Source organism: Cuculus canorus, chromosome 20 (assembly GCF_017976375.1).
Source record: "Cuculus canorus isolate bCucCan1 chromosome 20, bCucCan1.pri, whole genome shotgun sequence".
In the NCBI taxonomy this organism is placed as follows: Eukaryota; Metazoa; Chordata; class Aves; order Cuculiformes; family Cuculidae; genus Cuculus; species Cuculus canorus.
In genome coordinates, this window is record NC_071420.1 from 8,198,637 (window position 1) to 8,224,348 (window position 25,712).

The following is a 25,712-nucleotide window of genomic DNA, read 5'->3' on the forward strand; positions in this document are numbered from 1 at the left end:
TCACTGAAATGCAGTGCCTTACCAACCTGGACACCTCAAACCACTCTGTTTGCCCTCTTGAAGCAATAGTGTGGGTGAACCCGAATCAATCGAGGTGACTCACTTCTCCCCCTCTTACTGCTTCCTGCAGCAAGTTGGGTTACGCACTGACCATTTGATTTTTATCCTGAAATGAGCTGCCGGTGGGGTCTGTATTAAATGTCACCAGCGCAGACAGGCTCTGCGGGGCCACTCCTTTCCCCGTGACCAAGTCCCATAACCTCACTACGAGTCTTTGCTTCAGTGCAGCCCAACCATGGTTGGACTCGATGACCCAGTGGGTCCCTTCCAACTTAGTCATTCTATGATTCTATGCACCGAAGCTTATGACCTACTGGTTGTGAGCATGGGAAAGGTCCCTAAATCAAATGGGTTTGGGAGAAAATAGGAAATGAAGCAGTGGTTGGGATTATAGCTTCCTCCAGTGTGTGTCTGCCAGCTCTGCGGTCTGCACAGACACCACCTCTCAGTCATGGAATGGTTTGGGTTGACAGGGACCTTAACACCCATCCGGCTCCAACCGCCTGCCATGGGCAGGGACACCTCCCATGGTTGAGCAACCAGGTTGCTCAAAGTTTCATCCATCTTGGCCACTATATATGCCCAAGGAACAATTTAGAAACTGGTGCGGAATGCGTTAGAGAAATGCTTGCTAATACCTGGGGAGTCCTCTCTGGTGGATGTCGTGTTCTCATTGAAATATCAGCTTCTACTGTAACTATTAACGTCTCTTTCTTTTCTTGATACTAGCTATAACCCGAAGGCTGGAACAAATTAAAGAACCTGTAAATTTATCAATAGCGAGGTACGTAAAAGAGCCCAAACAAAACCCAGCTGTAGAGCCAAGGTTGGATGAAGTTCACCCAATATATGCAAAGGTTTTGGCATCTGGGATTCGGTTCTGGATGTGGCTTGGGTTATATTTTGAATAGTTTGGTTTGGAAGGGACCTTTAAAGGTCATCTGGTACAACTCCCTGCAATGAGCAGGGACCTCTTCAACCGGGTCAGGCTGCTCAATTTGTTGATATTCAATAGTGCGTTTAGATTTCATTTGGATTTTCTTCAGCCTGACTGCATTCTACTGGCAAGCTTCAATTAATAAACCAACTCCGAGGAAACGAGCTGTGGCTGTCCATAATGAGTACATCATGAAAAAAATAGTCTTTGCTTATAAAAAGTTTGACATGAGAAATTCCCTTCTCCCCATCATCAAGACCCCCAAGATCTACTTGGCTACAATAACTCTGCTGCACTGTTCAGGCATAGTGATTCCCTTCTTGGGATTTGATCACAATCTCTTAATTTCCCATTGAATCACTGAACAGAATTTTGGAATGGTTTGGGTTGGAAGGGATCTCAAAGCCCATCCAGTTCCACCTCCTGCCATGGGCAGGGACACCTCCCACTGGATCAGGGGCTCCAAGCCCCATCCAACCTGGCCTGGAACACCTCCAGGGATGGGGCAGCTACCAATTCTTCCTAATGCCTACTCTAAATCTTTCCCCCTGCAATTTGAATAATGTGGAAGGTGAACTCACAGGGAGATTTCATGCATGGTCCTTCTGGCTGAGTCACTGCTGTGGCTTATAACCCCTGATATGGTTTGCTCAGACCTGAGATTTTACCTCCTTTTTCTCTCTTCTAGGAAAACCACTGAGGAGCTTGGTGCCTACTGCCACTTGGGATATGGTGAGCATCTCCCCTGGGATGGACACTCATTCAGTGCCCTCTCCATCCACGTGGGAATGACTTACTGCAAAATTCATGTAAGGGGATGTTGCAAATCTCGCTCGTTTGAGTAGGTGCTGGCTGGAAGCTCCCACTGGTTTGAGGAGGTGGAACCTCCTTGCTGGAACCCCGGGCAGGGCACAGTAGGGGTTATCCTGGACACCAGCTGGGAGGCAATAAAATGAACCACACTTATTAGCACCTACTCATGATGCTTCTCTACACAGCGATGCTTAATAAGAACTACCCTGGGTCTGGGTTTATAATCCAGCTCATCTTGCTGCAGCTCCCCGGTCCTGGATGGATTACTTAAAATATCACCCTGTCCATCCCACCCCTGGGGTATCCAACCTTGCAGCCACGTCATCGAATCACCAGGTTGGAAAAGACCTCCGAGATCATCGAGTCCAACCACACCTATCTGCCACTAAATGATGCCCTTAAGTAGCTCATCTACCCTGGCCCCAAGCAAAGAGCTGAGCGGGGCAGAGCTGCTGATGCCAAGACGCTCGGTGGTTTCATGGTCAAACTGCTCCCATCGCTCGAGCGTAACGTGCTGCTCTGCTTTTCCCCAGGGAGCAGGACTGAGTGCAGATATCAGAATTTCCTGACAGGTAGGTGCTGTCCCAGGGTGTGGGGAGGGAAAGCTGCCGAGGCGAGGAGAGCTTACCGAGGATGAGAGCCATCGGGGAGCACGCAGGCAGCCAATACTGCGGCTGGCAGAGCTCTGGGGTTGTTAATTTAGTGATTGCTTCGTTACATGTGATTCATGGGCAGAGTGGAGGGGGTAGGATGCTCCGAGCCCTCTGCTCCCTCTGGGGCAGCAGGAGCTGGCACTTACCCAAAGAGGATTACTGGCATATGGAGCTGTGCTCTCCTTTCCCAAACTGGGGAGGATATTCTTGATCTCCGTGCCAGCTGGATCTATCCTTTAGAAGCGGCGAGCCCTGGTTTTCTCAGAGGCTGGAGGGGATTTAGGCTGCTCCCCTCTGTTCCAGTCTCCCGGCTCTGCTTGCGGATGGAATTTAAGGCTGTGCTGGGGCTTTCTGGCTTCTGGGAACACCTGCTACAGCTGCGCTTGCGGATCCGGCAGTGCTTTGGGGTGGCAGTTTGGGTTTGTGCAATAGTAGGTTGAGCTGATGGCAAATTGTGCTTTCAGAGGACCTCCTGCAAGGGGACACTGGGGACGCTGCCTACGTGTAAGTAGCCGGTCACTGCTCACCAGCGCGAGCAGGTGGAGCCACACTGGTCCCTCCTGGCTTCCTTGTAGCTCAGGCTAGGAAGCCCCCGGGCTGCCGTGGGCAGGAGGAACTCATGCTGCTCTTCTTCTCGCAGGGAGCCCATAGCTCTGGATTACTACAACTGCGCTCAGTTCTTCACACCACCCAAAGGTAAGGCCTCCACACGAGCAAGAAGCGTTTGTTCTCCAGCTGCCAGCGCAGGTGTCCTGTGCCTTCAGGGAGCCCACGAGACCTTGCTGAGGTCTGTTTGCCATTGCTGTGCAGCCTGCGTTCCAGGACTCGCATTTGTTAAAGGGTGCAATGGAACCGTGGAACATAAAGATACCCAAACCCCAATCAGTCCATCCGTTAGTTGGACAACCCAAACGCATCCGTGGCTCCGATTGCACAAACTGCTTTGTTCTCAGTCTGACTCATCTCTGGGCAGCAGCAAATCATCCATTGCTGCAGGAACATTTGGAGTAACGAGTCTGTTTTCCTGCCTGTAGCCCGGTCTGGTTAGGGTGAGTAGAGGCTGCAGTCCCTCAGGATCCTGCCCAGATGCCCAGGACAGGGCGCATCCTCATCCAGAAGCTTTGTGACAAATAGACACCCTCATATATTTTGTGCGCTTGGTTTACAGGGTAGCGAATGAAGGTGGAATGAAATGCATCACTCCATTCAAGTGCATTTTTTCAAGGCAAATATTGCAGTTAGGAAACATTTTCACCTTCCTGGGTGCTCGGCGTATTTCTGTGCTGACTTATGCATCAATCTACTTATATCTAAATTGAATTTCGAAACACAGTAGGTGATAGGACAAGAGGGAATGGCCTTAAGTTGTGTCAGGGGAAGTTTAGATTGGACATTAGGAAAAATTTGTTTACTGAAAGGGTTCTCAGCACTGGCAGAGGCTGCCCGGGGAGGTGGTTGAGTCCCCATCCCTGGAGGGATTTAAAAGACGAGTGGATGAAGTGCTTAGAGATATGATTTAGATGTGGACAGGTACGGCTGCACTTGACGATCTCAAAGGTCTTTTCCAATCTAATGATTCTATGAACACAAATCTTATTTAAAGAGACTGAGTGGAGGGGGGGGAAAAAGATAAAATATATCTTGTTTACTGAAAAAAACCCCTACTTATGGGCAAAAAAAGGGAGAAAGAGAAACCTGAACATATTTAAATGAATGGGTTTGTATCCCTCATTAGTTTGAATGCTTTCTGTGTGGCTGAGGGCTGCTTCATAGTCAGTGTAGCTGTTGCAGAGCCGTCTTGAGCTGCACACTCAGCGAACGCCTTCCCCTCTGCCCGCTGTGGTTTGGGCAGCAGAGCCCTCGCTGCTGCAGGGCTGTGTCCTGGCTGAGCTCTGTGCTTCTCCCCTTCGGCCCTGGAGAAGCTTGGAGGGTCACAGGATGGGTGTCAGCGGTGCTTACACTGTCCGTGAGCTTTTCTAGCAGTGACCACACCAGCTGGTGGGTGTCAGGGGTGTTTTCAGCAGCAGTGGATGTGAGTGTTGAGGTTAGCAGTGCAGGCGCTCGTGTGGTTCAGCTGCTCACGGGCTCATTCCAGGAGCTGAAATGACCAGCAACAGAACAAAGAACTTGGGTTTTTTAATTCTTTTAAGCCAATTTTCATTCTAGATGCTAATAATTTGTGTAGAGAGCTAAGACAGATGTCATGCTTGGTCTGCGGCAGAGTTCCTTCCCAGAAATTGAGAATAAGCCAATGATCATCGAATAGTTTGGGTTGGAAGGGACCTTAAAGATCATCCCGTTCCAACCCCTCTGCCATGGGGTTTCCTTTTCAGAAATTGAGAATAAGCCAAGAAGACACTACAGTCACAAGTTTAATCCTCACTGGGAAGCAAAACCCCTCCTGACGGCTGCTCTGGGCTGGGTGCCGGGAGGTTAACCTCTCGCCAGGGCTGATCCACCCCCTGCTCACCTTAGCAGCTGCTGTAATTATCCTTATTGGGTTTTATTCCTATCTGTAAGAAAAATCGCAGTGCCTCGGGACTGGACTTGGCCACTCGCCCTTAGGAGCTTCCGTGGGTGGTGCTGTGGCCCGAGCAGCTCTGCCGGCACTCCGTGGTGTCGGTGATGGTGCTCCCGAATTGCCTGGTTCGATTGTGCTGGTGATGCCCTGTCTCAGCACCCAGGCTGTCAGTGTGATTAATGATTTTTTAGCTCATATGTGTTTTGTTGTGGGAAACACCCCTCTCCAGCAGGCGCTGAGGGATGTTCCCAGGTCATCTATGCTTCCTTAAGCTCTTCTCCCCCTTTTTCTTCTCTCCACCAGAGAAAGAGGAGGATTCCTATTCTTATCAAAACGTTGTCATTGGAGACTGTGGCAGCTCTGATGCAGGTAGGTCGGTTGCTGTTGTGGTCTGTGCCTGTTGTATAAAGTTATTTGGAAGAGCAGAGAGGGAAGACAACCTGCTCAGCCAAGGGAAAGCCTCAGCGTTCACAGGCTCAGCTCTTCCTACCAGCTCCGTGCTGGTGGAGCCGAGGTGCAGGGGCTCCTCAGGCACAGAGCAGACCTGGAGCATTTTCCCTTTCTGCAGGTGAGACCTTACTTGCCAAGAGCTCACCTCCTGGCTGACTCCCTTGATTAGGAGATCCCTGCAGCAATTCAGGAGCTTTGGGGTCTGCATTGCTTCTCCAGGTCTTTCAGCGTTGTTACAGCCAAGACTGATCCTGGTTATAGCCCCCAGCTCAGATTTCTCACCATGTCCCACCCAAGAATGTTGCAGCCTGTGAGCTGCTGGAGGATGGCATTGGACCACAGTGTCTTCTTAAGGGCTTCCAGTTTCTGTCCTTCCTGGGATGTTGCAACCAAAATAGGAAGTCAAGCTGGTTTCCTTCAGCGAATTAATGCTGTCTGCACTGCTAGAGCCTGCCCTGCTCCTGCCTGGCTTTGTACAGAGCAATCCGAGGGGGCAGGAGCAGCAGGACCCAGTCTGATCCTCGTCATGCCTGCAGATATCCAGGCACGCGGTAAGGGCTGGAAAAGCAATGAGGCAGCGTCAGCAGACCTGTGCCAGGACAGCAATCGCCCGGCTGGAAACTCAGCCACGTGCACGAGGCGGTCGGAGGGAGGGGGTGGTTTCACAAAGGTTCATTTTTATTCTATTTATCGTTCAGCTTCATCCTGTCCAAACTCTTCTCCATCACAGATGACGCTGTAGACTATGAGAACAGCGCTGCCATACACGTATGGAAACTCCAGCAAGCGGAAGGTATGGTAGCAATCGTTTACTATTTAGGGATGGGGCTCACGGGCAGGGTGCCTGGTGCACTGGACCAGAATCGACCACGCTCAGGGCAATGCAGCCATCACCCCCGCCTTGAGTTATCTTTAGCCCACTGGTCCGTGACAAACATCTACGGCAGCGTGCAAACTGCTGCGTGTTCTCTAATTGAACGTTGCTGTGATGGACAGGACGTTTCCAAAGGCCGCTGTGTAGGTGGTTGTGCTGAAACCTGCCCGCAGGATGCTACAGAGCGATGGTGCTCTTCGTGTCCTCTATCCTCTTACATTTTGAAGAGGCCCTGGTGCCAGCTCAGTATTGTAATCCCTTCAAACAAAGAACCTCACGCACATCTGGTGGGTCAGCCTGTGACTCTCCCGCAGCCATCGGGGTGCGTTTGCTTCGGCTAAGCTTTAAAGAGCAGTTTAATCTATCGTGTGGTTTCCTGCCCTGCGGAAGGGGGGAGTCTGTCCTGGCGATGTGTATAAACATATATATAAGAGCTGCCTGTCTCCGGTGTGGAAGCTGCTTAAGCAAGCTGATTCTCATTATCGTGTTTGCACGCTCTCTGGATTAAATCGAAGCCTATCTCTTTGGGCTCTGAAAAGCTGTCCGTGCTCACCGCTTACAGCGTTTGCCAGTTTTCCACGACTATTCTGAAGCCCCTTCAAGCAGACCTTGGTGTTGTCATCTGAGGTTGCTCAGCCCAAGCACAGGAACACGTCAGCACCGAAGGCTCAACGCTGGCAGGACCCCCGCGTTGTCTATGGTGGGAATGAGATTTTGATCAACCTGTTTTCCTGATCAGTGGTCTCATCCTCCCTCACAGCTCTGCAGACGGAGAGCCCGGATGATGAACCAGACTATGTTAACACAGCCCCTGCATTGGGCCCTTCTCTTCTCTCAAAGAAAAGGTAAGAAGAAAGTAAATGCTTGATGTGTTTATTTAAGGGTGGGAGGATTGTGTTGATGCCAAAGGAAGCTCTGCTGGAGCTTTGCCCCTTGCTGGTGGGGCCATCTGCTGCCCAGCAGCCCCCAGAGGCTGTGAGGGGAGCGGGGACACCCTGCTCCCTGCCCTGCCAAGTCTCTGGCTGATGCCAATCATGGAGACGGATGTGGCAAAGTGCCTGTCTCGGCCCCAGAGCTGCTCTCCTCCAACAGGAGCTCAAAACCGCTTCTGAGCATCTTCAGGCGGCACCGCTCTGTGCTGCACACAGGAACCCCCCAAACCCCTCTGGTCTGTGCAGTTTTGGAGGCTGAGCAGCGTCAGGGCTTCCCTGGGCTCCGCCGAGCCCTCCCTGCTCTGCTACAGCCACAGACCCTGTCCCTTTACCAGCTGCAACCTGTTTCTGATGGAGAAGAATCCCTCAAGGCAGTTTAAGTTCAAACCATCTGCGGGACCTTTGGGAAGATACGGTCACTTATGGAAGAATAGCAGCCCCAGGTTCTGCTTTAGCTGTTGCAGCTCAAAACAGGCTCTTGGAGACTTTGCCGAGAGCTCGCAGCCAACCCAGCTGAGCTTTCAGCAGCCGAGTGTACGTGGATCACTGGGAAAGGGAAAGAGGAAGAGAAACTCCTGTGCTGACATAGAAATGTGTGGTGTCTGTCCGTGCTGGTTAGAGCGGGGAGTGCTGCTCGCCCTGCTCCAGACTGAGCTAGGACTCCAGCTGCAAGAGGGACTGCGACCAGTATTGGTCTCGTTGTTGGGTTTCTACTGTCTGAGCGCTTACAAAGACCCAGCAGGATGGTATTTGTACCAAGTGCTGGCAGCTCCACTGCCAGGGTTTGTGTTCCCCAAGCTGGCAGCGGGCAAACCCTCGGAATCAGATCTTTCTGAAGCCACGCAAAGTATTTCAGGCTTGTCCTGGCCATGCAAAGCACAGTCAGCCTACCCTCTGTGTTACAGCATTTGCTTTGATCTTCTGCAGCCCATTGCAGCAGCACTGGCTCTGACGGAAGCTGTGCTGGAGGGGACGCTGCACCAAAGGCAGGTTGTTCTTCTTCGGTTGAGGATTCAATGTGTGTTGCACATGGCATGAAATCACTTCTCAATAGAACGTGCACGTGGTCTGGCTGGTAGCAAACACAGCTCGGCCTCTTCTCCTGCCCATAGAATCATAGAACAGTTTGGATTGGAAGGGACCTTCAAGATCATCCAGTTCCAATCCTTTGCCATGGGCAGGGACATCCCACTAGATCAGGCTGCCCAAGGCCCATCCAACCTCCCCACGGACACCCACTGCTCCTTGCGGTCCAACACCAGGCTCTGCTCGGATGCAGCTGGATGCGGGAGCCCCATCCTGAGGAACCTGCAGCAGCGCTATCTCGCTGCCAGGCATCTCTTTGCTTGAGCAAGCCAAGAGAATAGCATAAAATGACCTATTTCAGATGGGACTGCAGAGAAACTTTTTTTTTTCCAAGCAGTTTCTTTTCTGAAGGTGTTTATGGAATAGCCAGGCATGGTACTCATGGTGTTAGCTAGGTACCTGCAAGGAAGGAAGTCAGATTATCCATGAAAAAAATGAGAAGTGCTATAACAGTAACTTTTACAAGCAATTCTGCATTTATTTCTCCTCCACGGAGAAATTCCTTGGAGGAAAGGATTACATTTCTGCTTTGGTCATGGTGAGGCCTGGCTTTTTGCTCAAATAGTGGCACTGTGTTTGCAACAGGGAGGGTGCCCACTGTGTTCAGAGCTGTCAGAAGAACAACCAGGGCTGATTGGTGCCCAAAAGGTTCAGTGAAGCTGCTGGAATGGACCACACCTCATTTGGTGATCAGAGCAGCACAGGGGCTACCATAAATCCACCCCCTCAAAAGTGATAAATGATGCTATGAAGGTAGAACAGGAACAGATGTCCTCCAAAGCACTGGTGATAGAGGTTTTCTGGGAAACCCTCCAGGCATAAGCCCAGCAAAGTGCTCTGTGAGTCAATTAACATCGCCGATGCATTTTTGCTGTTGTAACGATGCCTGTTACAGCCTTTGCTGGCAGAACAAAGCTATAAAATCCCTGTATCTACCAAGTGTCAGCACAAGTTGTCCACCAAGGGAGGATGAATTCAGAAATGGGCTCTGAGCTCCTCTGTGCTTTCTGATCTCCTCAGGGATCATCGTCCAGGAGCGTGGCTGGGGCTTCTGCTAAGAGGTGAATATAGAATCATAGAACTGTTTGAGTTGGAAGGGGCCTTAAAGACCATTTAATTCCAACACCCCTGCCATGGGCAGGGACACCTCCCACTGGATCAGGTTGCTCGGGGCCCATCCAACCTGGCCTGGAACCCCTCCAGGGATGGGGCAGCCACCGCTGCTCTGGGCAAATATTTTGTAGTGTGCCTCACTACTTGTCCTTGGAAAGAAAACTCAGCAGGCGGTGGCATTAAGAAGTTGAAAGCAGGGATTAAAAGTCAGCAGACTGACTATTTGTTCCCTTCTTCCTTCCAGTATTCTGCATAGAGTCTGAGGAAGCTGAGCTGTAAGAGCACACCCAGCGAGGATGTGCACGGGGAGAGGGGAGACTTTGATCCCCTGTGACATCTCTCCTCCAAACTGTGCCTGAGATCCTGCAGAAGGGGAGCTGCTGAAAGGAAGAAACGCTCAGCTGAAGTCCCACAGAGCCGCAAACCTGCAGCTGGAAGAAGCGCTCTGCCTGGCAGTTTCCACGGGCAAGCTGAGGGCTCATTATCCCTTCTCATTTCCCACTCAAGGGAGGATGGCCAATCCGTGCAATGTTTTCTCCTGTCAAGCATGAAATGAATCCCTAAATCGCTGAGCAGTAATGCAGCCAGCTACCTAATTTGCCAGGGTGACTCATGCATGATGGTATTAACACAGGGATTATGTTCCGATTTAGTTCCTATGTTCTCCTATGGAAGCGGTTTCCTGCAGGAGAGGAACTAGCAAGGCAGAGGTTGCTTTTACAACTGCAGTTGGAGCTGAATGAGATACCAACCTGTTCACAAAAGCTAAAGACTAAAAAGGATTAAATCCCTGCTTTATCCACAGCGTGTAATTCACAGTGTCTGACTGTGACAGTTGACTTGTTTCTGGATCTGGTTTATTACGATATAAGGACCCTGCAACAACTGAGAAGATTGGAGCCACGGCTGCCGGCCTCAGAAACTGCATCCAGCTTTCCGTACTGCTGTAGGAACATGAGCCCTGCAACGTAACCCTTGTAACATAACGCTAGTATCATCAGCATACTTCATTATTTACTCGGATGTGTCTCTTGAGCCCTGAGGCACAGATTTGACACCATTGTATCATTTATTTATTAAAATGGAAAAGACTCTGAAGAAAATGCAGTGGTTTATTATGGTTTGCTGTGATGCAGAAGACGTCTGTGTGGTTGGGTGAGACAGAGATGGGAGCACGTGAGATGACACAGAATGATGTGCAGGATATTATGGGGGGAAAATTTAGCTCTCTAAAAGCCTTCTTCCTCAAAATCAATTCAGAAAGCTGGGCTTTGAGAAGAGGTGTAGCCCACACTTACTTCTTCGGTGCTGGTAAGAGTAAGCAGAGAAGTGGAGCTAAGGGTGAGTGAGGAGAAGGGGCTGTCAGGTGCTTCCTGCTGCAAAGGGCTTGGCTGTATTTTTAGCAGAATTGTTGAGACAATGGGTGGCCACCGTCCGTGTTTATGAACCTGTGGCTGCTACGGAGTGTGACTTAGTAGAATACTTTCTTATAGCTCCCACAAGTGTGTTTGTTCCTGCTTCTACAGGTCTTCTGCGCAGAGAAAATCAAGTGCGCTTCAGGGATGTACAAGCACGGGAGACTACAGCCTGGCTTTCTGCTTGCCCCAACTCCCTCCAGCCCAGCTTCTACTCCCCCATGCTGCTTTCCTGATGTTTAAATGCTCTGCAAAAAGCTGGCCCAGATAGGGAATACTGGTGTCCCAGTAAGCCTGGAGCAGGAACGGTGACACCACAGCCTGTGCTGGCTCTGTGCAGGCTCACGGACAGGCAAGGAAGCCAGGAGATGCCTTTGTTACCGAAACAGCGTGCCTGGCTCTTGCGGGGCCATGGCATTGTCAGCCTTGGTGACTCATTCAGCACCTGAAGAAGCTCCCACTTCCCACAGAATACCGCAGGCTGTGGCTCTTCTGCTGGAGGTGAGCTCCATTTTCAGTGACGTGCAGTGATGTTCCAGCTACTGGTGATTCATCTCTTAACCGGAGGGAGCCATTAAATGATTAGAGGAAGATTAGCAGCAATAAAAGATCCTTGGCACACAGTGATAGAGAAGAACTCCCAGAAAGTTCCAGCCATTAGGTGAGTGTGCAGCCAAATATATTAAAATACAAGCTTTACCACTCTCCTTGCTGAGCAGGGAGGTGGATTAGAGCAATTACATTTTCCTGGCGTAAGGTCCTTCCACTGCCAACAGCTGAGTTTGAAGGTTGCAGAGCTGAAGTGGGCAGCGTGGGAGGTGGGTGTGGAAAATCTTCCTTCCTCTTAGTGGGAGTCTCAGCAAATCCCTGCCTTGCAGCTCTCCGGAACAGCCAGCTGTGGAGAGAGGGGAATCCTTCATTAAGCTCCCAAAGCACTTTTCAGGCAGTGATCTCATTACGCTGGATGATATCCAGGGACTGTTGTGGGCACTTTCATCAATGTTGTAACACTCTTGTTCTGAAACCTTACGTTTTTCCCTTGCAATGAGGGAGTACGTCTGTGCGAGTGTGGTCACCGATGCACTGTCCTTTCAGGCCTTGTTTTCAGGTATGCAAGGATTTCTGGTGTTTAACCTAACTTGCCAGGTCCTGTGTTGCCTGAACACGATGCAAGGAGGAACGACTTCTCCCCTGGGTCCGTCTATCTCTTCCCTCACACGAGGTCAGCAGCCAAGTGAGCAATTTACTTCCTGTTTTCAACTTCAAATGCACTAGAAAAGCTGTTTGGCCCCACTGGTGTGGCTCTCAAGTGGAGAAATTTCTTGCTGGCAGAAAGCAGTAGCTCTGCCCTCAGAGAGGGTGAGCAACCATCTTCGGTAGAACAGCCCGCACTGGTGGCCTCTCCGACTGACACTATTCCTCCTCTCAGTAAATGTGACATTATGTCCCTGCAGTGCCGTAGAGGATTAGCCCAGAGAGTCAGCTTAAAACCGGGGCTGAAAAGCAGCTACTGAAGAAAACCCATTTAAACCAAGTAGGAACAGAAACGGTGATGCTTCACATTCCTCGCCCTTCCATTAGCACCAGTAGAGCAAGCCAGACAACGGACAGGCAGTGCATCTGGTGAGGCAAGGGCCTCCAAACATGGTGTTTACTGTTGTATGGAACCTCCACTGTTAACGCCGCTTCCTTCCCCGTGCAGCACTGAATGTATTAAACAAGAAAGCAACAACAGAATAGGCTGGCTGTGATGCACAGCCAAGGGAAAAGTAACGTCCTCTTTAAATGTGCCTTATGTCACTTTAGGGGACAAAAGCTGTGACGCTGTGGCTGGAGAGAGCTCAGCAGCTTAAGCTCCTTAATACTAGATTATTAGTTGTATACCTAACAGCGCTTGAGCTTGTAGTGACAATTCATTGACAGGGAATCAGAAGCTAAGTTCGATAAATATCTAGTGAAGGAAGAATGTATTTTGGGTGTTACATTCATCATTTTAAGAGCCGTTTGTTTTATTCTACTCGGGAGCTAGCTCAAATGTGCCTGCACTTTAGCTGTCAATAACTTGCCCTCCTGCACTTTGAATTAAAAGTTGTCTTCAGGCTCTGTCAGAGGAGCTGCAGAAAGTCCTGATGGGACGATTTACAACGCTACCAGCTCTGGACGCTGAAATTCATCACCCCTCTGGCCGAGTGAGAGAAACAGAGGCACATCGCCAACCACTGCTTCAGGGCAGGAGCCAGGCTTCAGACCGGAGCCAGCTTACGCAGGCCACGAAGGTCAGTTTGGTACTGAGAGAGCGGTGGTGTGGGCTGTTGAGTATTCTGGGTGGAAAGTGTCAATAAAATGAGTTGGGTGAAGTGCAGGCACCAGTAACTTGTACTTCTACCATGATTTGTTTGACTTCTATCATCAGAACATACTTCATTATATTAAGATCGCTGTGCACACATCTCACATCTCATATGGAAGTGGTCAAATTAAATTTACATTTGTTTTCCCCCTGCATGTCACCCTTCACTGCTCATCTGCACGGGTAAGGTGGTCTCCAAAACAGAACAGACAGGAAAGTGTGATGCTGTAGCTTTCTGGCATGCTGAAACTATAGTAAAACGACACTGCATAACCAGCAATACCAGAAAAGGGAACCAAAATGCAAAGCATTGCAGAGCTCGGTAATATTTTTAAGGAAATAGCAAAATAAAGAGTTGACACCATTCAGAAATGTGTAATATTTCTCTGAATGTGTTTGGTGAAGGTATCTTCCTCACCCAGAGCACATAAACACCACCCAGGAGTGGCACTTGCTCAGCACGCCTCAATTCTAATTTCATTAAATGCCCTGCTTCGTGCAAAAACGGTCTCGGTCAGAGTACTACTCGTGGCGAGGCTTGAAGTGGGGATTAACAACAGGATTCAGTGTTTTCCTCTCCTGCTGTTAGGTCTCAGTACCACTGACTCAGGCAGTTTTGTACAGCGCAATAGACAGACCATATTGCTCTGGACTGTCGCAGTCCTCTCTTCTACCTTGGTTATGCCACAGGTAAGAGTTCTCGGGTCAAAGTAAATTTTAAAGCTTTATTGGTCTAAATAAAAAAGTAGAAATCATTTTTTTTAAAAATAGAATCTGGTTATTTTTCTGCAATTTAGCAAAACCAAGGGAAAAGGCTCTTTGCATGCAGAACTCAGGACATCCACGGAGCTGCTGATCTCGCACACGCAGGCCTTCACCTTCCAGAAGTGAAATCTCTAACTTGCTGCGGGGGCCACGGTCTTCTGGCAGAGGCGGGCCAGCAGTCCAGCCATCTGTAAAAGTGAGTTCACACCTTCTGCTATCTTCATATGAGTGTACCCGATTTCCTGGAGATAAAGACAGCGTAAGATCTTCTGGTTTCTTGCCAAACCTATGTACAACTAACAGCTAAACAGAACAGATCTTTTACTGCTATGAGACCAACTTCAGAGTCCCTTGCACTTAGAGAAGCATATCTTCTAATAAAGACCAACTAGAATGCCTTTTTTTCCCTTCTTTTTTTTAAATCAAAGCCTGCGTTTCCCCTCTTCCTTTGTAAGAAGTGAGGTGCATATATTGGAGGACAGGTTTTGAATCCAGAGAGTGATTCCATTGCACCAGTTTACCATTTCTCAACTGGCTGCTAATATAATTTAATATTTTACGATCTATTGGAAGTACGTGCTTGAAGAAAGTTCTCAAGAAGCTATCCGAGTCTTTGATGTGAACAGTAAATTCAGCCTGCATTATGTTTGTATCAATTCTAGTGGATGACTAAAGTCTCTCTTGGCATTTCACTGGGTGATTAGGCTTTAAACTGCAAGCGACCATTCCTATCATAGAATCATTTGGTTGGAAAAGACCTTTGAAACCACTGAATCCAACCATACTCACCCACTACTGAACCACATCCCTGAGCACCTCATCTGCCCGTCTTTCAAATCCCTCCAGGGATGGTGACTCCACTCCCCCACTCCCAGGCAGACTTTGCCAGTGCCTGAGCACCCTTTCAGTGAAGAAATTGTTCCTGATGTCTAACCTGAACCTGCCCTGGTGCAACTTGAGGCCATTTCCTCTCATCCTATCACTTGTTAATTGGGAGAAGAGACCAGCTACAACCTCCTCTCCGGTAGCTGCGAAAGTGATGAGGTCTCCTCTCAGTCTCCTTTTCTCCAGGCTAAACAACCCCAGGTCCCTCAGCCACCTCTCATCAGACCCAAAAGACGCCACCAGGAGCTAGTTTAGCACTAACCTTGATAAATTCCAGTTTCAGATATTCTGGCATTTGGAAGGTTTTACACACACGGAAGATGTTGCCAATCACATCTTCTGGAGAGTATCCAAGTCGCCATAGGTGGGCAAGAATCTGTGCAGGCAAGAATAATCCTATGTTTGTCTGTAAAATTTATCAGGTGAGTCAAGTATATTCACTTTTGGAACAGCTCTGTGTGACTACTGCAACTGCGTGTACTATTTCTCAAATGATTTAACCTCAATTATTTAGCAAGTAATTTCAACACAACTTGCTTTTTTGCTTGTCGGCTTATTCACCTGGATAAAAAGGATGTAGTTCATCAACTCATCTACATGGTATTGCCCTTATCTTAAGAAACGACACACACAGTGAATTCTTCAAAACAAACAAGAATTCTGTAGAGAAAAATTGCTTTGTCTATGCCGACACAGCACAGGAAAACCAACCTTGTACGCTTCGTCAATGTTTGCATTTATGCAGTGCTGTATCATTTCTTTCACAAGCAGAGGATGAGGCTCATCACACACCTGTATTGAAGAGAAATATTACACTGCAAAACACTAGAAGACGCTACTTTAACCCCCTGGTATTTTCACTAAGCTTTTACATGGCTCAAGTCCTGAATCGGACACATTCCATAATACAGATTAAATCTGAAGCAATCTGCCTTTTCTGGTGACACAGCTATCCTGCCATGGCAGGCTCAATAGCCCCAAATCATAGATTCAGAAGTTACCACTGTGAAATTTCCCAGCAGTTATGCGATTTGTGCACTTTGAGAGAGCTGGAAAGTCACAAAGTCTCAGATGTGCCATCGGGGACTGCCAGTGCTCTCTCCCTTTTCAAAAGGCACCTCCATTTTTTTACAGCCTAATGCTGTAATTGCCACAGACATGGTGCTGCCCACAACCCAGCAAAGCACTTTCAAAGGCTCACAAATCAGACCAAAGGCCTCGCCTCGGTGTAGTGCTAACCTTCTAGCATCCCTGCTGCACACTCTTACTAACCTTAAACACATTTTCACTGTTTATAAAACCAAATCCAGAATAAGTGGACTGTAAGTTGTTTAATGCCTGTGAAAGGAAAAATAAGACATCATTTATTTTCTGAAGTGCTCTCTGCTCCTCACTCCCCTCATCACAATGAAATACACTTCTCAGAAAACCATGCCAAATAAGCACTTTTCAATTATGCAAGAGTAAACTGCAAATGTAGCAGATTTTGTTTCCTCTCACAAATTCTGCATCCAGTTCCCACCAATTCACTTTTAAGGAGCAGATCCATCTTAAAACCTCGCCAAACCAAATAGTTTAGTTACTCATGCCACAGGTCACATTCCTTTCGCTTTACCTCTCCAAAGACAAATCCTTGAGAGCAACAGTTCAATGGCTTTTTTGCTTTCAACAGAAGCCTTGCTTCCTTGCCCTTCTCCTTTTACCTGTCTCATATCTCCTTGGGCTGTGAAGATAATGGCTTCTAGTCCATCATCTGTATATGGTACATTCTCTTTCTCGACAACGTTCAGCAGCCTGGCAAGGATTTGTGAATCCGTCAGCTTGGTGTAACGCAGCACTGCGCAGCGGGACTGAATGGGTTCTGGGGACAGAGGTGTGTAATTAGTGTTTCCCTCAAAAAAAAAAATACTTGTTTTCATCCTGAGAGAAGCCATCTCCATTCCTAACTCTTCATTTGTCTTCTTCTAAAGAAATAGAACATATCTGCTCCAAACAGAATAAGCATCCAGTACTTGAACAGGGCATAGAGGAAAGCTGGGGAGGGACTTCTTTCAAAGGCTTGTAGTGACTAGAGGCAATGGGTATAAACTGGAGAGGGGCAGATTTAGACTAGACATAAGGAGGAATTTCTCCACGATGAGGGTGGTGAGGCACTGGAACAGGTTGCCCAGGGAAGCTGTGGCTGCCCCATCCCTGGAGATGTTCAAGGCCAGGTTGGATGGGCCATGGGCAGCCTGATCCAGTGGGATCTCCCTGCTCACGGCAGAGGAGTTGGAACTGGATGGGCTTTAAGGTTGCTTCCAATCCAAACTATTCTCTGATTCTACAATCTCTTTCAGCATATACAACTCTACAGCCCAAATGCGCTACCTGAGTTTCCCCAGACATGTGCAAATGTATACGAAGCTCATCTTTTTCTCTTCTCCTGGTTTTCTGAATGTGTACGTTTAACCTGCTCTTTTAAAGGCTAAACAAGAGAAGTCTAAAGGTCTACACTGTGTTAGCCTATAGGCAAACCTAAAGATTGTGTTTCAGAAAAGACAACAAAAGGGGTTCAATATCCAGTAAACAATACATCAAACATCTTAAACTATAGCAGATTTAGATAGAGATTAAGCCCAAAGAATGAGAAATCTGCTTCTGCAGTCAGGCATAGCCCTATCCATCAAAAACAGCTGTTCAGAGGGCTCACCACCTATGCAAATGTACTCTTCGATTATTAGCTAGACATACAGACAGTTTGATTTTTCAGAAGTACCATCGTTCCTTGCAATAAGCAGGTCCAAGGTATTTCGGAAAACCACCCTGGAAGGTAGACAGCGGTATGGAGGACATGTGACAAAAACGCCCAGGGACCAGCAGCACTTTACCTATGATTTTGTCAGAGGCATTGCAGGCAAGTGCAAAGCGTGTTGTTTTGGAATAGATTTCCATTGTTCTTCTCAGTGCTTGCTGTGCTCCATCTGTCATGCTGAGGGAGAAAAGGAGTTAGGACAGATTTTTCCCTTCATTGCCTTATAGGTGCAGCCTAATATTTATTTTTAAAGCTCTAGAGTTTAACGATATCTGACAGTGCTCTGTAAATTACTTGATATTCTGCTTTGGCAAACTTGTTTCTAGTCATGAGAAAAAATCACCTCACAATGCAGGCAGTCACCAAGACCTCCATAAAACTAACACATAAAACTAAACCATTAATGCTCTGAAGAACAGTGCTAAGAACACTACTACTTATAAGCAGATGAAGTAGAATGGCCTGTTTTCATCCAGTGAAACTGTCTATGTAAGTCAGACTCTTTGGAGAGCGAGAGAGCCAGTAAACTAAAACATGCTATTTCACAAACAGCTAAACCCCAAAGTCTTCCACCCCAATATTTAGCATCTTCTTTGAAGCAATGCTGTCTGCTTGATGTTAGTAATCTCATAAGAACAGTGTTCAATGCATATTTATTTCCTATCAAATTATTTTTGATAGCCTGATAAACAGTCTGATAAACATCTCAGACTGTCCAAGACGACAGCTATTGCAAAAGGACAGATAAAATGCATTTCACTTAGTAGCTGACGTCAAGACAAAAACAACGTACCTGTCTGCTTCATCAAGGATGATAATTTTATGCCGACCTTTTGGAAGAGTGACCTTTTGCTGGGCAAACATTTTGATTTTGTTTCTCACAACATCAATGCCTCTGGAACAATAATTCAAGTGATTCATGATCAGCTGGGTGAAATTACAAAACAGGTTTTATTCAGCAGCCACAATGGCTGAAGCGCTGCTGAGCTCCCTATTCTCCTGCTGTTTTGTTCCTGCCTCTTCAGCTATGCCAGTACAACTGTTGGGAAGCTGTGTTACAAGCCTGGCTGCTTAACTGGTTCAGATTTAAACACCAATTCTTTTTGGAGGTTTCCTAGACACAGTTCCAACAAAGATTTACTTTTAAAAATAAAGTATTTTACTTTTTTGTTCTGTTTAGAAAATGAACGCTGTGGCCCTACAGTTCTTCTATAACTGATATTAACAGAAGCAGGTAAAATGTGTTGTACTCGAAAACAATCCACTAGGAAACGTCCTCCAAATACTTCCGGACAGGTCTGCCACAGAGCTTGGGAAATATAATCAGCCCTTGGTGCCTGATCCTTAGAGTAGAGTCAGTGCCTTCTACAAACCTAACACCCTTAATCCTACATTTTAATCCCCAACTGCCCTTACAGCCCTAATTTCTACCACTCCACTTATCTTCCTAAGCACTCTACAGTTTCACTACAAATGGCTCGTTTTTCATCCTTAGGAGGATCTTCATAAGTGCAGGAAACTTAACTCTTGAAGGTAAATTCAAGAAAACAGTACTGTTATGTATTCTGTACTCCACCAGTTTCTATTTTTGTGCACGAAAGTACCTTTAAGTTTACAGAACATCAAGTAATAATACGTACGTTGATAGATAGAGACCAAAGATTGTCTAACATTTAGTTGGAAAGAACTGCATTAAAATAAATATTGGAGGCCTTAATACAGCACTAAGCCTATCAAGCCAGCCTGAGTTGAACTAAAAATAGAAATGGATACTTGCTTCTTCATTAAAAGTTTAACAAGGGTTATTCATTCCCACCTGTCATTTGAGGCATTCAGCTCCAGAACAGCATCTTTTAATGCCGGACCAAGCAAAGCACGAGCCAAGCAGAGGATACTGGTGGTTTTACCTGTTCCTGGTGGACCCTAGAATTGCAACAATGCAGCAATTACTGAGTGTAACGTTAATTTTCTAAGCTGTGCTTTCTAAAAAACTCCTCAGTTGTGAAAAACGGCTGCAACAGAGGAACTGCAGAGAGAACACCAGAATAGAGGCTGCCTGGGTTCCAGATCCTGCCTCCAAGAGAAAAGAGAAACGCAGCAGGGAGAAGCACAAGACATGCTTTGAGAGGCCCCTGGGGGCCAGGTGAAGTTTCTAACAGAAGGCTGTTGATGGCTTGTGTTATCCTGCCAAGAACACTGCTCCCTGGCCACACATTCTACGATCTCTCTTACTAACACATTCAGGCACAATGCAAATTTATACCAGGAGGCTGTTGTGGCTAGATTTCAGAAGCCAGGTCCAACAGAGTGAAATACTGTAAAACACAGCAATACTTACAGCAATTATGATATTTGGTACGTTCCCTTCTTTCGCAAAGACCTAAGTAGGAATAATAAGAAAAAATTACATACGAAAATAGCACGAACATATAGTTTTCAATTCTATTACCTTAAGCACAAAAAACAAAGGTTAACTGTTCCTCCCTCCTGCTTTAATTTTTATTAAATCTTGCTGCTTTTATAGATTTTTTTAATTGAACTGTTAGAATTCAGTCCCAGGCATATGGAAAAACTTTAAAGCACTTAATCCCACAGGTCTTTATTGCTCTTGCCTTTCCTTTGTCTCTGTTTCAATTATATTATAGAATCATGGAATGGTTTGGGTTGGAAGGGACCTCAAAGCCCATCCAGTTTTACCCACTTGGCACAGGCAGGGACACCTCCCACTGGATCAGGGGCTCCAAGCCCCATCCAACCTGGCCTGGAACACCTCCAGGGATGGGGCAGCCACCACTGCTCTGGGTAATGCGTGCAGTGCCTCACCACCTACGCCTGTTGGTATAACCTTTCTGTTAACCAACACTGTGTTCACAAACTAATTTGTCAAGGAAAGTATTGCTCTTCCAGAAAAATCTTATGTGTTTTTTTCTGTTGTTATATAAATTATATTTATTCATTGAAACAATATGACTATAACAGCTACAAGGTTTCTAAGCTGTATCAAACCAGGGACAATTTAAACAACAGCCCAATTTAAAGCGTATTTCCTTCCAACACCACTCAAACATGCCCTAAACCATGTAATCTCTTAAGTAAATCAGAAAAGTTTTTCTGCACTTACTCAAGTACAGATATAAAGATACAAAAGTGCTTTTATTGCTCTGTGGGACTATGTAGAATTACATTTTTTTTTTTTACCTAACCCCTGAAAAACCAAAGGGACAGCTACACACCTCCAACCTGCTCACGGTGTCTTCATTTCCAACTATTTCACACAGTTTCACGGGTCTGTATTTTTCCACCCTGTAAAAGTAGAAAAAAAACACACTTCAGCACATCCAGTGAAACTTTAATAGCGCTCTGCACTGAGAGAAAAGGATCACATTAAGACAACATGGCTCAAAGATGACTTGATGTGTTTTCAGTGCAAACACCGCAGGGTCCCCCTTCCCTGCTAAGCGCAGCATGGCACAATGCGAACTCCTAAAAGAATTTTTTACTTCCATTAGTGTAAAAAAAAAAAGGGGGAAGGAAGGAAAAAATGCCCAGCTGGGACAGGATTTTGGTGCCTCAGCCTGGTACCAGGGCTAAGGGTAGACGCTGTGTTGTGCACATGATTAACACAGGGCAGGGCGGACTCTGCTTGGGCTCCAGAGGGATTTCTTCCTTCTCAGCCGCAGCTGCCTGGAGCCCTCTCCCTGCTCTCATTGCACAAGGGCTGGAGCTGTGTCTGTCTGTGTGTGTGTCTCTGTCTGTGTGTGTGTGTCTGGGGCTGTGTATGAGTGTCTGTGTCTCTGCCTGCATCATGAGCCAGCAGTGTGCCCAGGTGGCCAAGAAGGCCAACGGCATCTTGGCTTGTATCAGAAATGGGGTCACCAGCAGGTCCAGGGAGGTTATTCTCCCTCTGTACTCGGCACTGGTGAGACCACACCTCGAATACTGTGTTCAGTTCTGGACCCCTCACCACAAGAAGGATGTTGAGGCTCCGGAGCGTGTCCAGAGAAGAGCAACGAAGCTGGTGAGGGGCTGGAGAACAAGTCTTATGAGGAGTGGCTGAGAGAGCTGGGGGTGTTTAGCCTGGAGAAGAGGACGCTGAGGGGAGACCTTATTGCTCTCTACAACTACCTGAAAGGAGGTTGTGGAGAGGAGGGAGCTGGCCTCTTCTCCCCAGTGACAGGGGACAGGACAAGAGGGAATGGCCTGAAGCTCCGTCAGGGGAGGTTCAGGTTGGATATCAGAAAAAAATTCTTCACAGAAAGAGTCATCGGGCACTGGAACAGCTGCCCAGGGAGGTGGTCGAGTCGCCTTCCCTGGAGGTGTTTAAGGAACGGGTGGATGAAGTGCTGAGGGACATGGTTTAGGGAGTGTTAGGAATGGTTGGACTCGATGATCCAGTGGGTCCTTTCCAACCTGGTGATTCTATGATTCGCTGCATGCAAGACACTAAATAATATAATAGTTTACACTATTTTTCCAAGTTTATAACATCACTTAATTCATGTTCAAGATAAATATTCATGTTCAATATTTAAGAATATGAAGTTGTATTGAAGCTGAAATGGTGCCCCGTGTCAACATCAAGGACGCATCTACCCAAAGGCCTAGAAAGAGGAGAAAATTATCTACTCTTCTCTCAGTTAAATAACGTTAATTCATAAAGGAATGTTCAGAAAATCACCTGCGCCTCCTCAGTCACATTAAAGGCTTACACTGAGGTGACAGCCTGAACTCAAGCAGGATCAACTGTCCTAATAGGAACCCAGTTAAGCAGACATGAAACCCAAGTTCATATTCAAGGAGAAATCAGGCTTCTTTGAAGGTCTTCTCCCCAGGAAGGACAAAATACAGGAGCCCGTCTGTGTCTGTGTCTGTCTCTCTCTATCAGCCTACACGAGCCCCACAATGGAGGCCCCATGAGAGCCCCAGCTTTCCCGCCAACAGCAAGCCCCGCCCCCCCGCGATTCATAGGCCGCAACAGCAAGCCCCGCCCCCGCTGCGTTTCATAGGCTGGCACGCGGCAAGCCCCGCCCCCTCGCGGTGCTTCATAGGTCATGCAACATTAAACCCCGCCCCCTCCGTCGTTCATAGGCTGTCGCTACAAGCCCTGCCCCCCCTGTCATTGGCCCCGCCCCTGCGGTGTTTCATTGGTCCCGTGGTCCCAAGCCCCGCCCCCCGCAGCGTTTCATTGGCCCCGTGTATCCAAGCCCCGCCCCCTTAGCGTTTCATTGGCCCCCTGCCCCCAAGCCCCGCCCTGTCGCGCGCCAATGGCTGCACTCCTCCTTCCGTCTCCGCCATGGCCGCCGCGCTCCCCGCCGCCCGCGCCGCTCACCAGGGCAGCTCGTAGTGTCCGGCGGGAGCGGCCGCCGCGGGGTCGGCGGTTCCGTGTCTCCCGGCGGCCGCCGGCCCGGCCTTCTCGGCCTCCGCCGCCTCTGTCTCCATCTCCATGGCGGCCGCCGGCCCGGCCGCTGCTTCTCCGGCGCCTCAGCGAGGGGCGGGAGGTGCTCGGGGCCGCCTACCGGGGCGGAGCTGCGGGGAGGGGCCGGGGGGAGCCCTGCGGGCGGGCTGGAGTCCCCAGTGTGAAAATGGGCTGTCGGAGGTGGTCACAGAGATGATCCGAGGGCTGGAGGACCTCCTGTGGGAGGACAGGCTGACAGAGTTGGGGTTGTTCAGCCTGGAGAAGAGAAGGCTGTGGGAGACCTTAGAGCAGCTTCCAGTGCTGAAAGGGGCTCCAGGAAAGCTGGGGAGTGGCTCTGGATCAGGGAGGGCAGAGAGAGGATGAAGGGAACGGTTTGGAGCTGAAAGAGGGAAGATTGAGATGAGAGCTCAGGCAGAAATGATTTGCTGTGAGGGTGGGGAGGCCCTGGCCCAGGCTGCCCAGAGCAGTGGTGGCTGCCCCATCCCTGGAGGGGTTCCAGGCCAGGTTGGATGGGGCTTGGAGCCCCTGATCCAGTGGGAGGTGTCCCTGCCCATGGCTGGGAGTAGAACTGAGTGGGCTTTGAGGTCCCTCCCAACACAAACCATACACAAAACTTACGAATCCTGTGCTCAGTTCTGGCCTCTCACTACAAGAAGGATTTTGAGGCTCTGGAGTGTGTCCAGAGAAGCACAACAAAGCTGGTGAAGGGGCTGGAGAACAAGTCTTACAAGGAGTGGCTGAGGGAACTGGGGTTGTTTAGCCTTGAGGAAGCCGAGGGGAAACGTTATTGCTCCCTACAACTACCTGAAAGGAGGTTGTAGAGAGGAGGGTGCTGGGCTCTTCTCCCAAATGACAGGTGATAAGACAAGGGGGAATGGCATTAAGCTGCACCAGGGGAGGTTCAGACTGAATATCAGGAAAAAAATTTCACAGAAAGGGTCATCGGGCAGTGGCAGAGGCTGCCCAGGGAGGGGGTGGATTCCCCATCCCTGGAGGTATTTAAAAGACGGGTAGATGAGGTGCTCAGGGACATGGTTTAGTGGCAGATAGGAATAGTTGGACTCGAGAGGTCTTTTCTGACCTGGTGATTCTATGACTCCATCCCTGGAGGTGTTCCAGGCTAGGTTGGATGGGACTGAGCAACCAGATCCAGTGGGAGGTGTCCCTGCCCATGGCAAGGGGTGGAACTGGATGGGCTTTGAGCTCACTTGCGAGACCCAAACCATTCCGTGACTCCATGGTTCTACTGATGTGGTGAGATAATAAAAACAGCAATGTGTTTGCACTGCGGGAGTGTCAGCCTGTATTTCTTCTTTTAACTACCTTTATTGTCAGACGTGGAGCTGTTGGAGTGAGTCCAGAGGAGGCCCTGGTGGATGAGAAGGTCTATATGAGCTCTCAGTGTGCAGTCGCAGTCCAGAAAGCCAGCTGTATTCTGGGCTGCTTCCAAAGTGGTATGACCAGCAGGGCAAGGAAGGGTATTCTGCGCCTCTGCTCCACTCCTAGATCTCACCTGGCTCTCTGCCTTCAGTTCTGGAGTCCTAAGCTCAGGAAGGACATGGAGCTGTTAGCGTGAGTTTAGAGGACCTGAGGACTGGAGCACCTCCTGTACAAGGACAGGCTGAGAGGGTTGGGGTTGTTCAGCATGGAGAAAAGAAGGCTGTGGGGAGACCTTAGAGCAGCTTCCAGTTCTGAACGGGGCTCCAGGAAAACTGGAGACAGACTTTTTAGCAAGGGCTGTTGTGGCAGGACAAGGAGTAATGGTTGTAAACCAAGGGAGGGCAGGTTTAGACTGGATATAAAGAATTTTTTTACAGTGGCACAGCTCCAGAGGGTGAAATTTCTGTTATGGAAAGTGCTGTCTCATATCTGAGTTTCTATGTAGGCAGGGAGGTCAGTGCTTTAATCTTGCTTTGTGTATTATTTTTGTTAATACCTCTACATGATTCCTAGCGGTATTAGAGTAAGCGTTATGTAAGAGTGAAATTGTAAATGGTCTGCAGCCTTTTCACGTCTGGCTGAATTGACTGTGGATTAACTTCCCTTCCATTGATGGCAAAGTAGAAAATTAAATAATGATATGATTATTTAGCATATGAGAGGAGGACAACTGGCAAATTCAGACTGTTTCTTGCACACATAGAATCATAGAATGGTTTGTGTTGGAAGAGACTTTAAATCCTATCCATTTCGACTCCCTTGCCATGGGCAGGGACACCTCCCAGTGGATCAGGTTGCTCAAAGCCTCATCCAGCCTGGCCTTGAACACCTCCAGGGATGGGGCAGCCATGTAATGGATTAATACCTTGTTCCTGTAATACCTTAAACTCACTGTGTTGCTCTTGCCTTTGGATTTAACTGATGGGAATTTAACTCTGCAAACCCAATATGACACAGCAACACACTGCAGCTGCACACAGCACCGCTGGTGATAGTCTGTCAGTACAGCACGCTGGACATGCCTTGGTTTCTTGCCAAATTAAACAGTTGTTATGCTCTTAGGAAGTGCAGAAGATAAGGTATAATTTTCCTGGCCAGCGTGGATCCTCCCACTCTCTGTGCAGGATTGCGGTTGATAAGCACCGAAAGGACAGTAAAAAAAAAAAAGCTGTTAATAAGAATTATTGCAGAGAGCCTGATGACAGGTT

General features: G+C 48.2%; 2 protein-coding genes and 1 long non-coding RNA gene across 3 annotated transcripts; 2 read left to right on the forward strand and 1 right to left on the reverse strand.

Moving 5' to 3' along the window:
- The first annotated feature begins 671 nt into the window (after positions 1-671).
- On the forward strand, positions 672-9,749 carry LAT2 (linker for activation of T cells family member 2). The gene is made up of 10 exons (XM_054085400.1): positions 672-675; positions 790-844; positions 1,686-1,729; positions 2,344-2,382; positions 2,928-2,967; positions 3,104-3,159; positions 5,288-5,353; positions 6,165-6,227; positions 7,069-7,153; positions 9,684-9,749. Exons 1-10 carry the CDS (start codon positions 672-674, stop codon positions 9,700-9,702), a joined length of 471 nt encoding a protein of 156 aa, XP_053941375.1. The 3' UTR covers positions 9,703-9,749.
- A 1,773-nt stretch (positions 9,750-11,522) lies between these two features.
- Positions 11,523-14,139, forward strand: LOC128854187 (uncharacterized). The gene is made up of 3 exons (XR_008453157.1): positions 11,523-13,130; positions 13,794-13,894; positions 14,002-14,139. It is a non-coding gene; the product is annotated as an uncharacterized LOC128854187 (long non-coding RNA).
- RFC2 (replication factor C subunit 2) lies at positions 13,911-23,154 on the reverse strand. The gene is made up of 11 exons (XM_054085286.1): positions 22,978-23,154; positions 20,882-20,951; positions 19,987-20,028; positions 19,465-19,571; positions 18,442-18,543; positions 17,725-17,825; positions 16,558-16,715; positions 16,127-16,192; positions 15,566-15,646; positions 15,117-15,230; positions 13,911-14,211 (listed from the first exon to the last, which is right to left on the reverse strand). The coding sequence occupies exons 1-11, from the start codon at positions 23,091-23,093 to the stop codon at positions 14,101-14,103; spliced, it is 1,068 nt and encodes a 355-aa protein (XP_053941261.1). The 5' UTR covers positions 23,094-23,154; the 3' UTR covers positions 13,911-14,100.
- Positions 23,155-25,712: the final 2,558 nt, after the last annotated feature.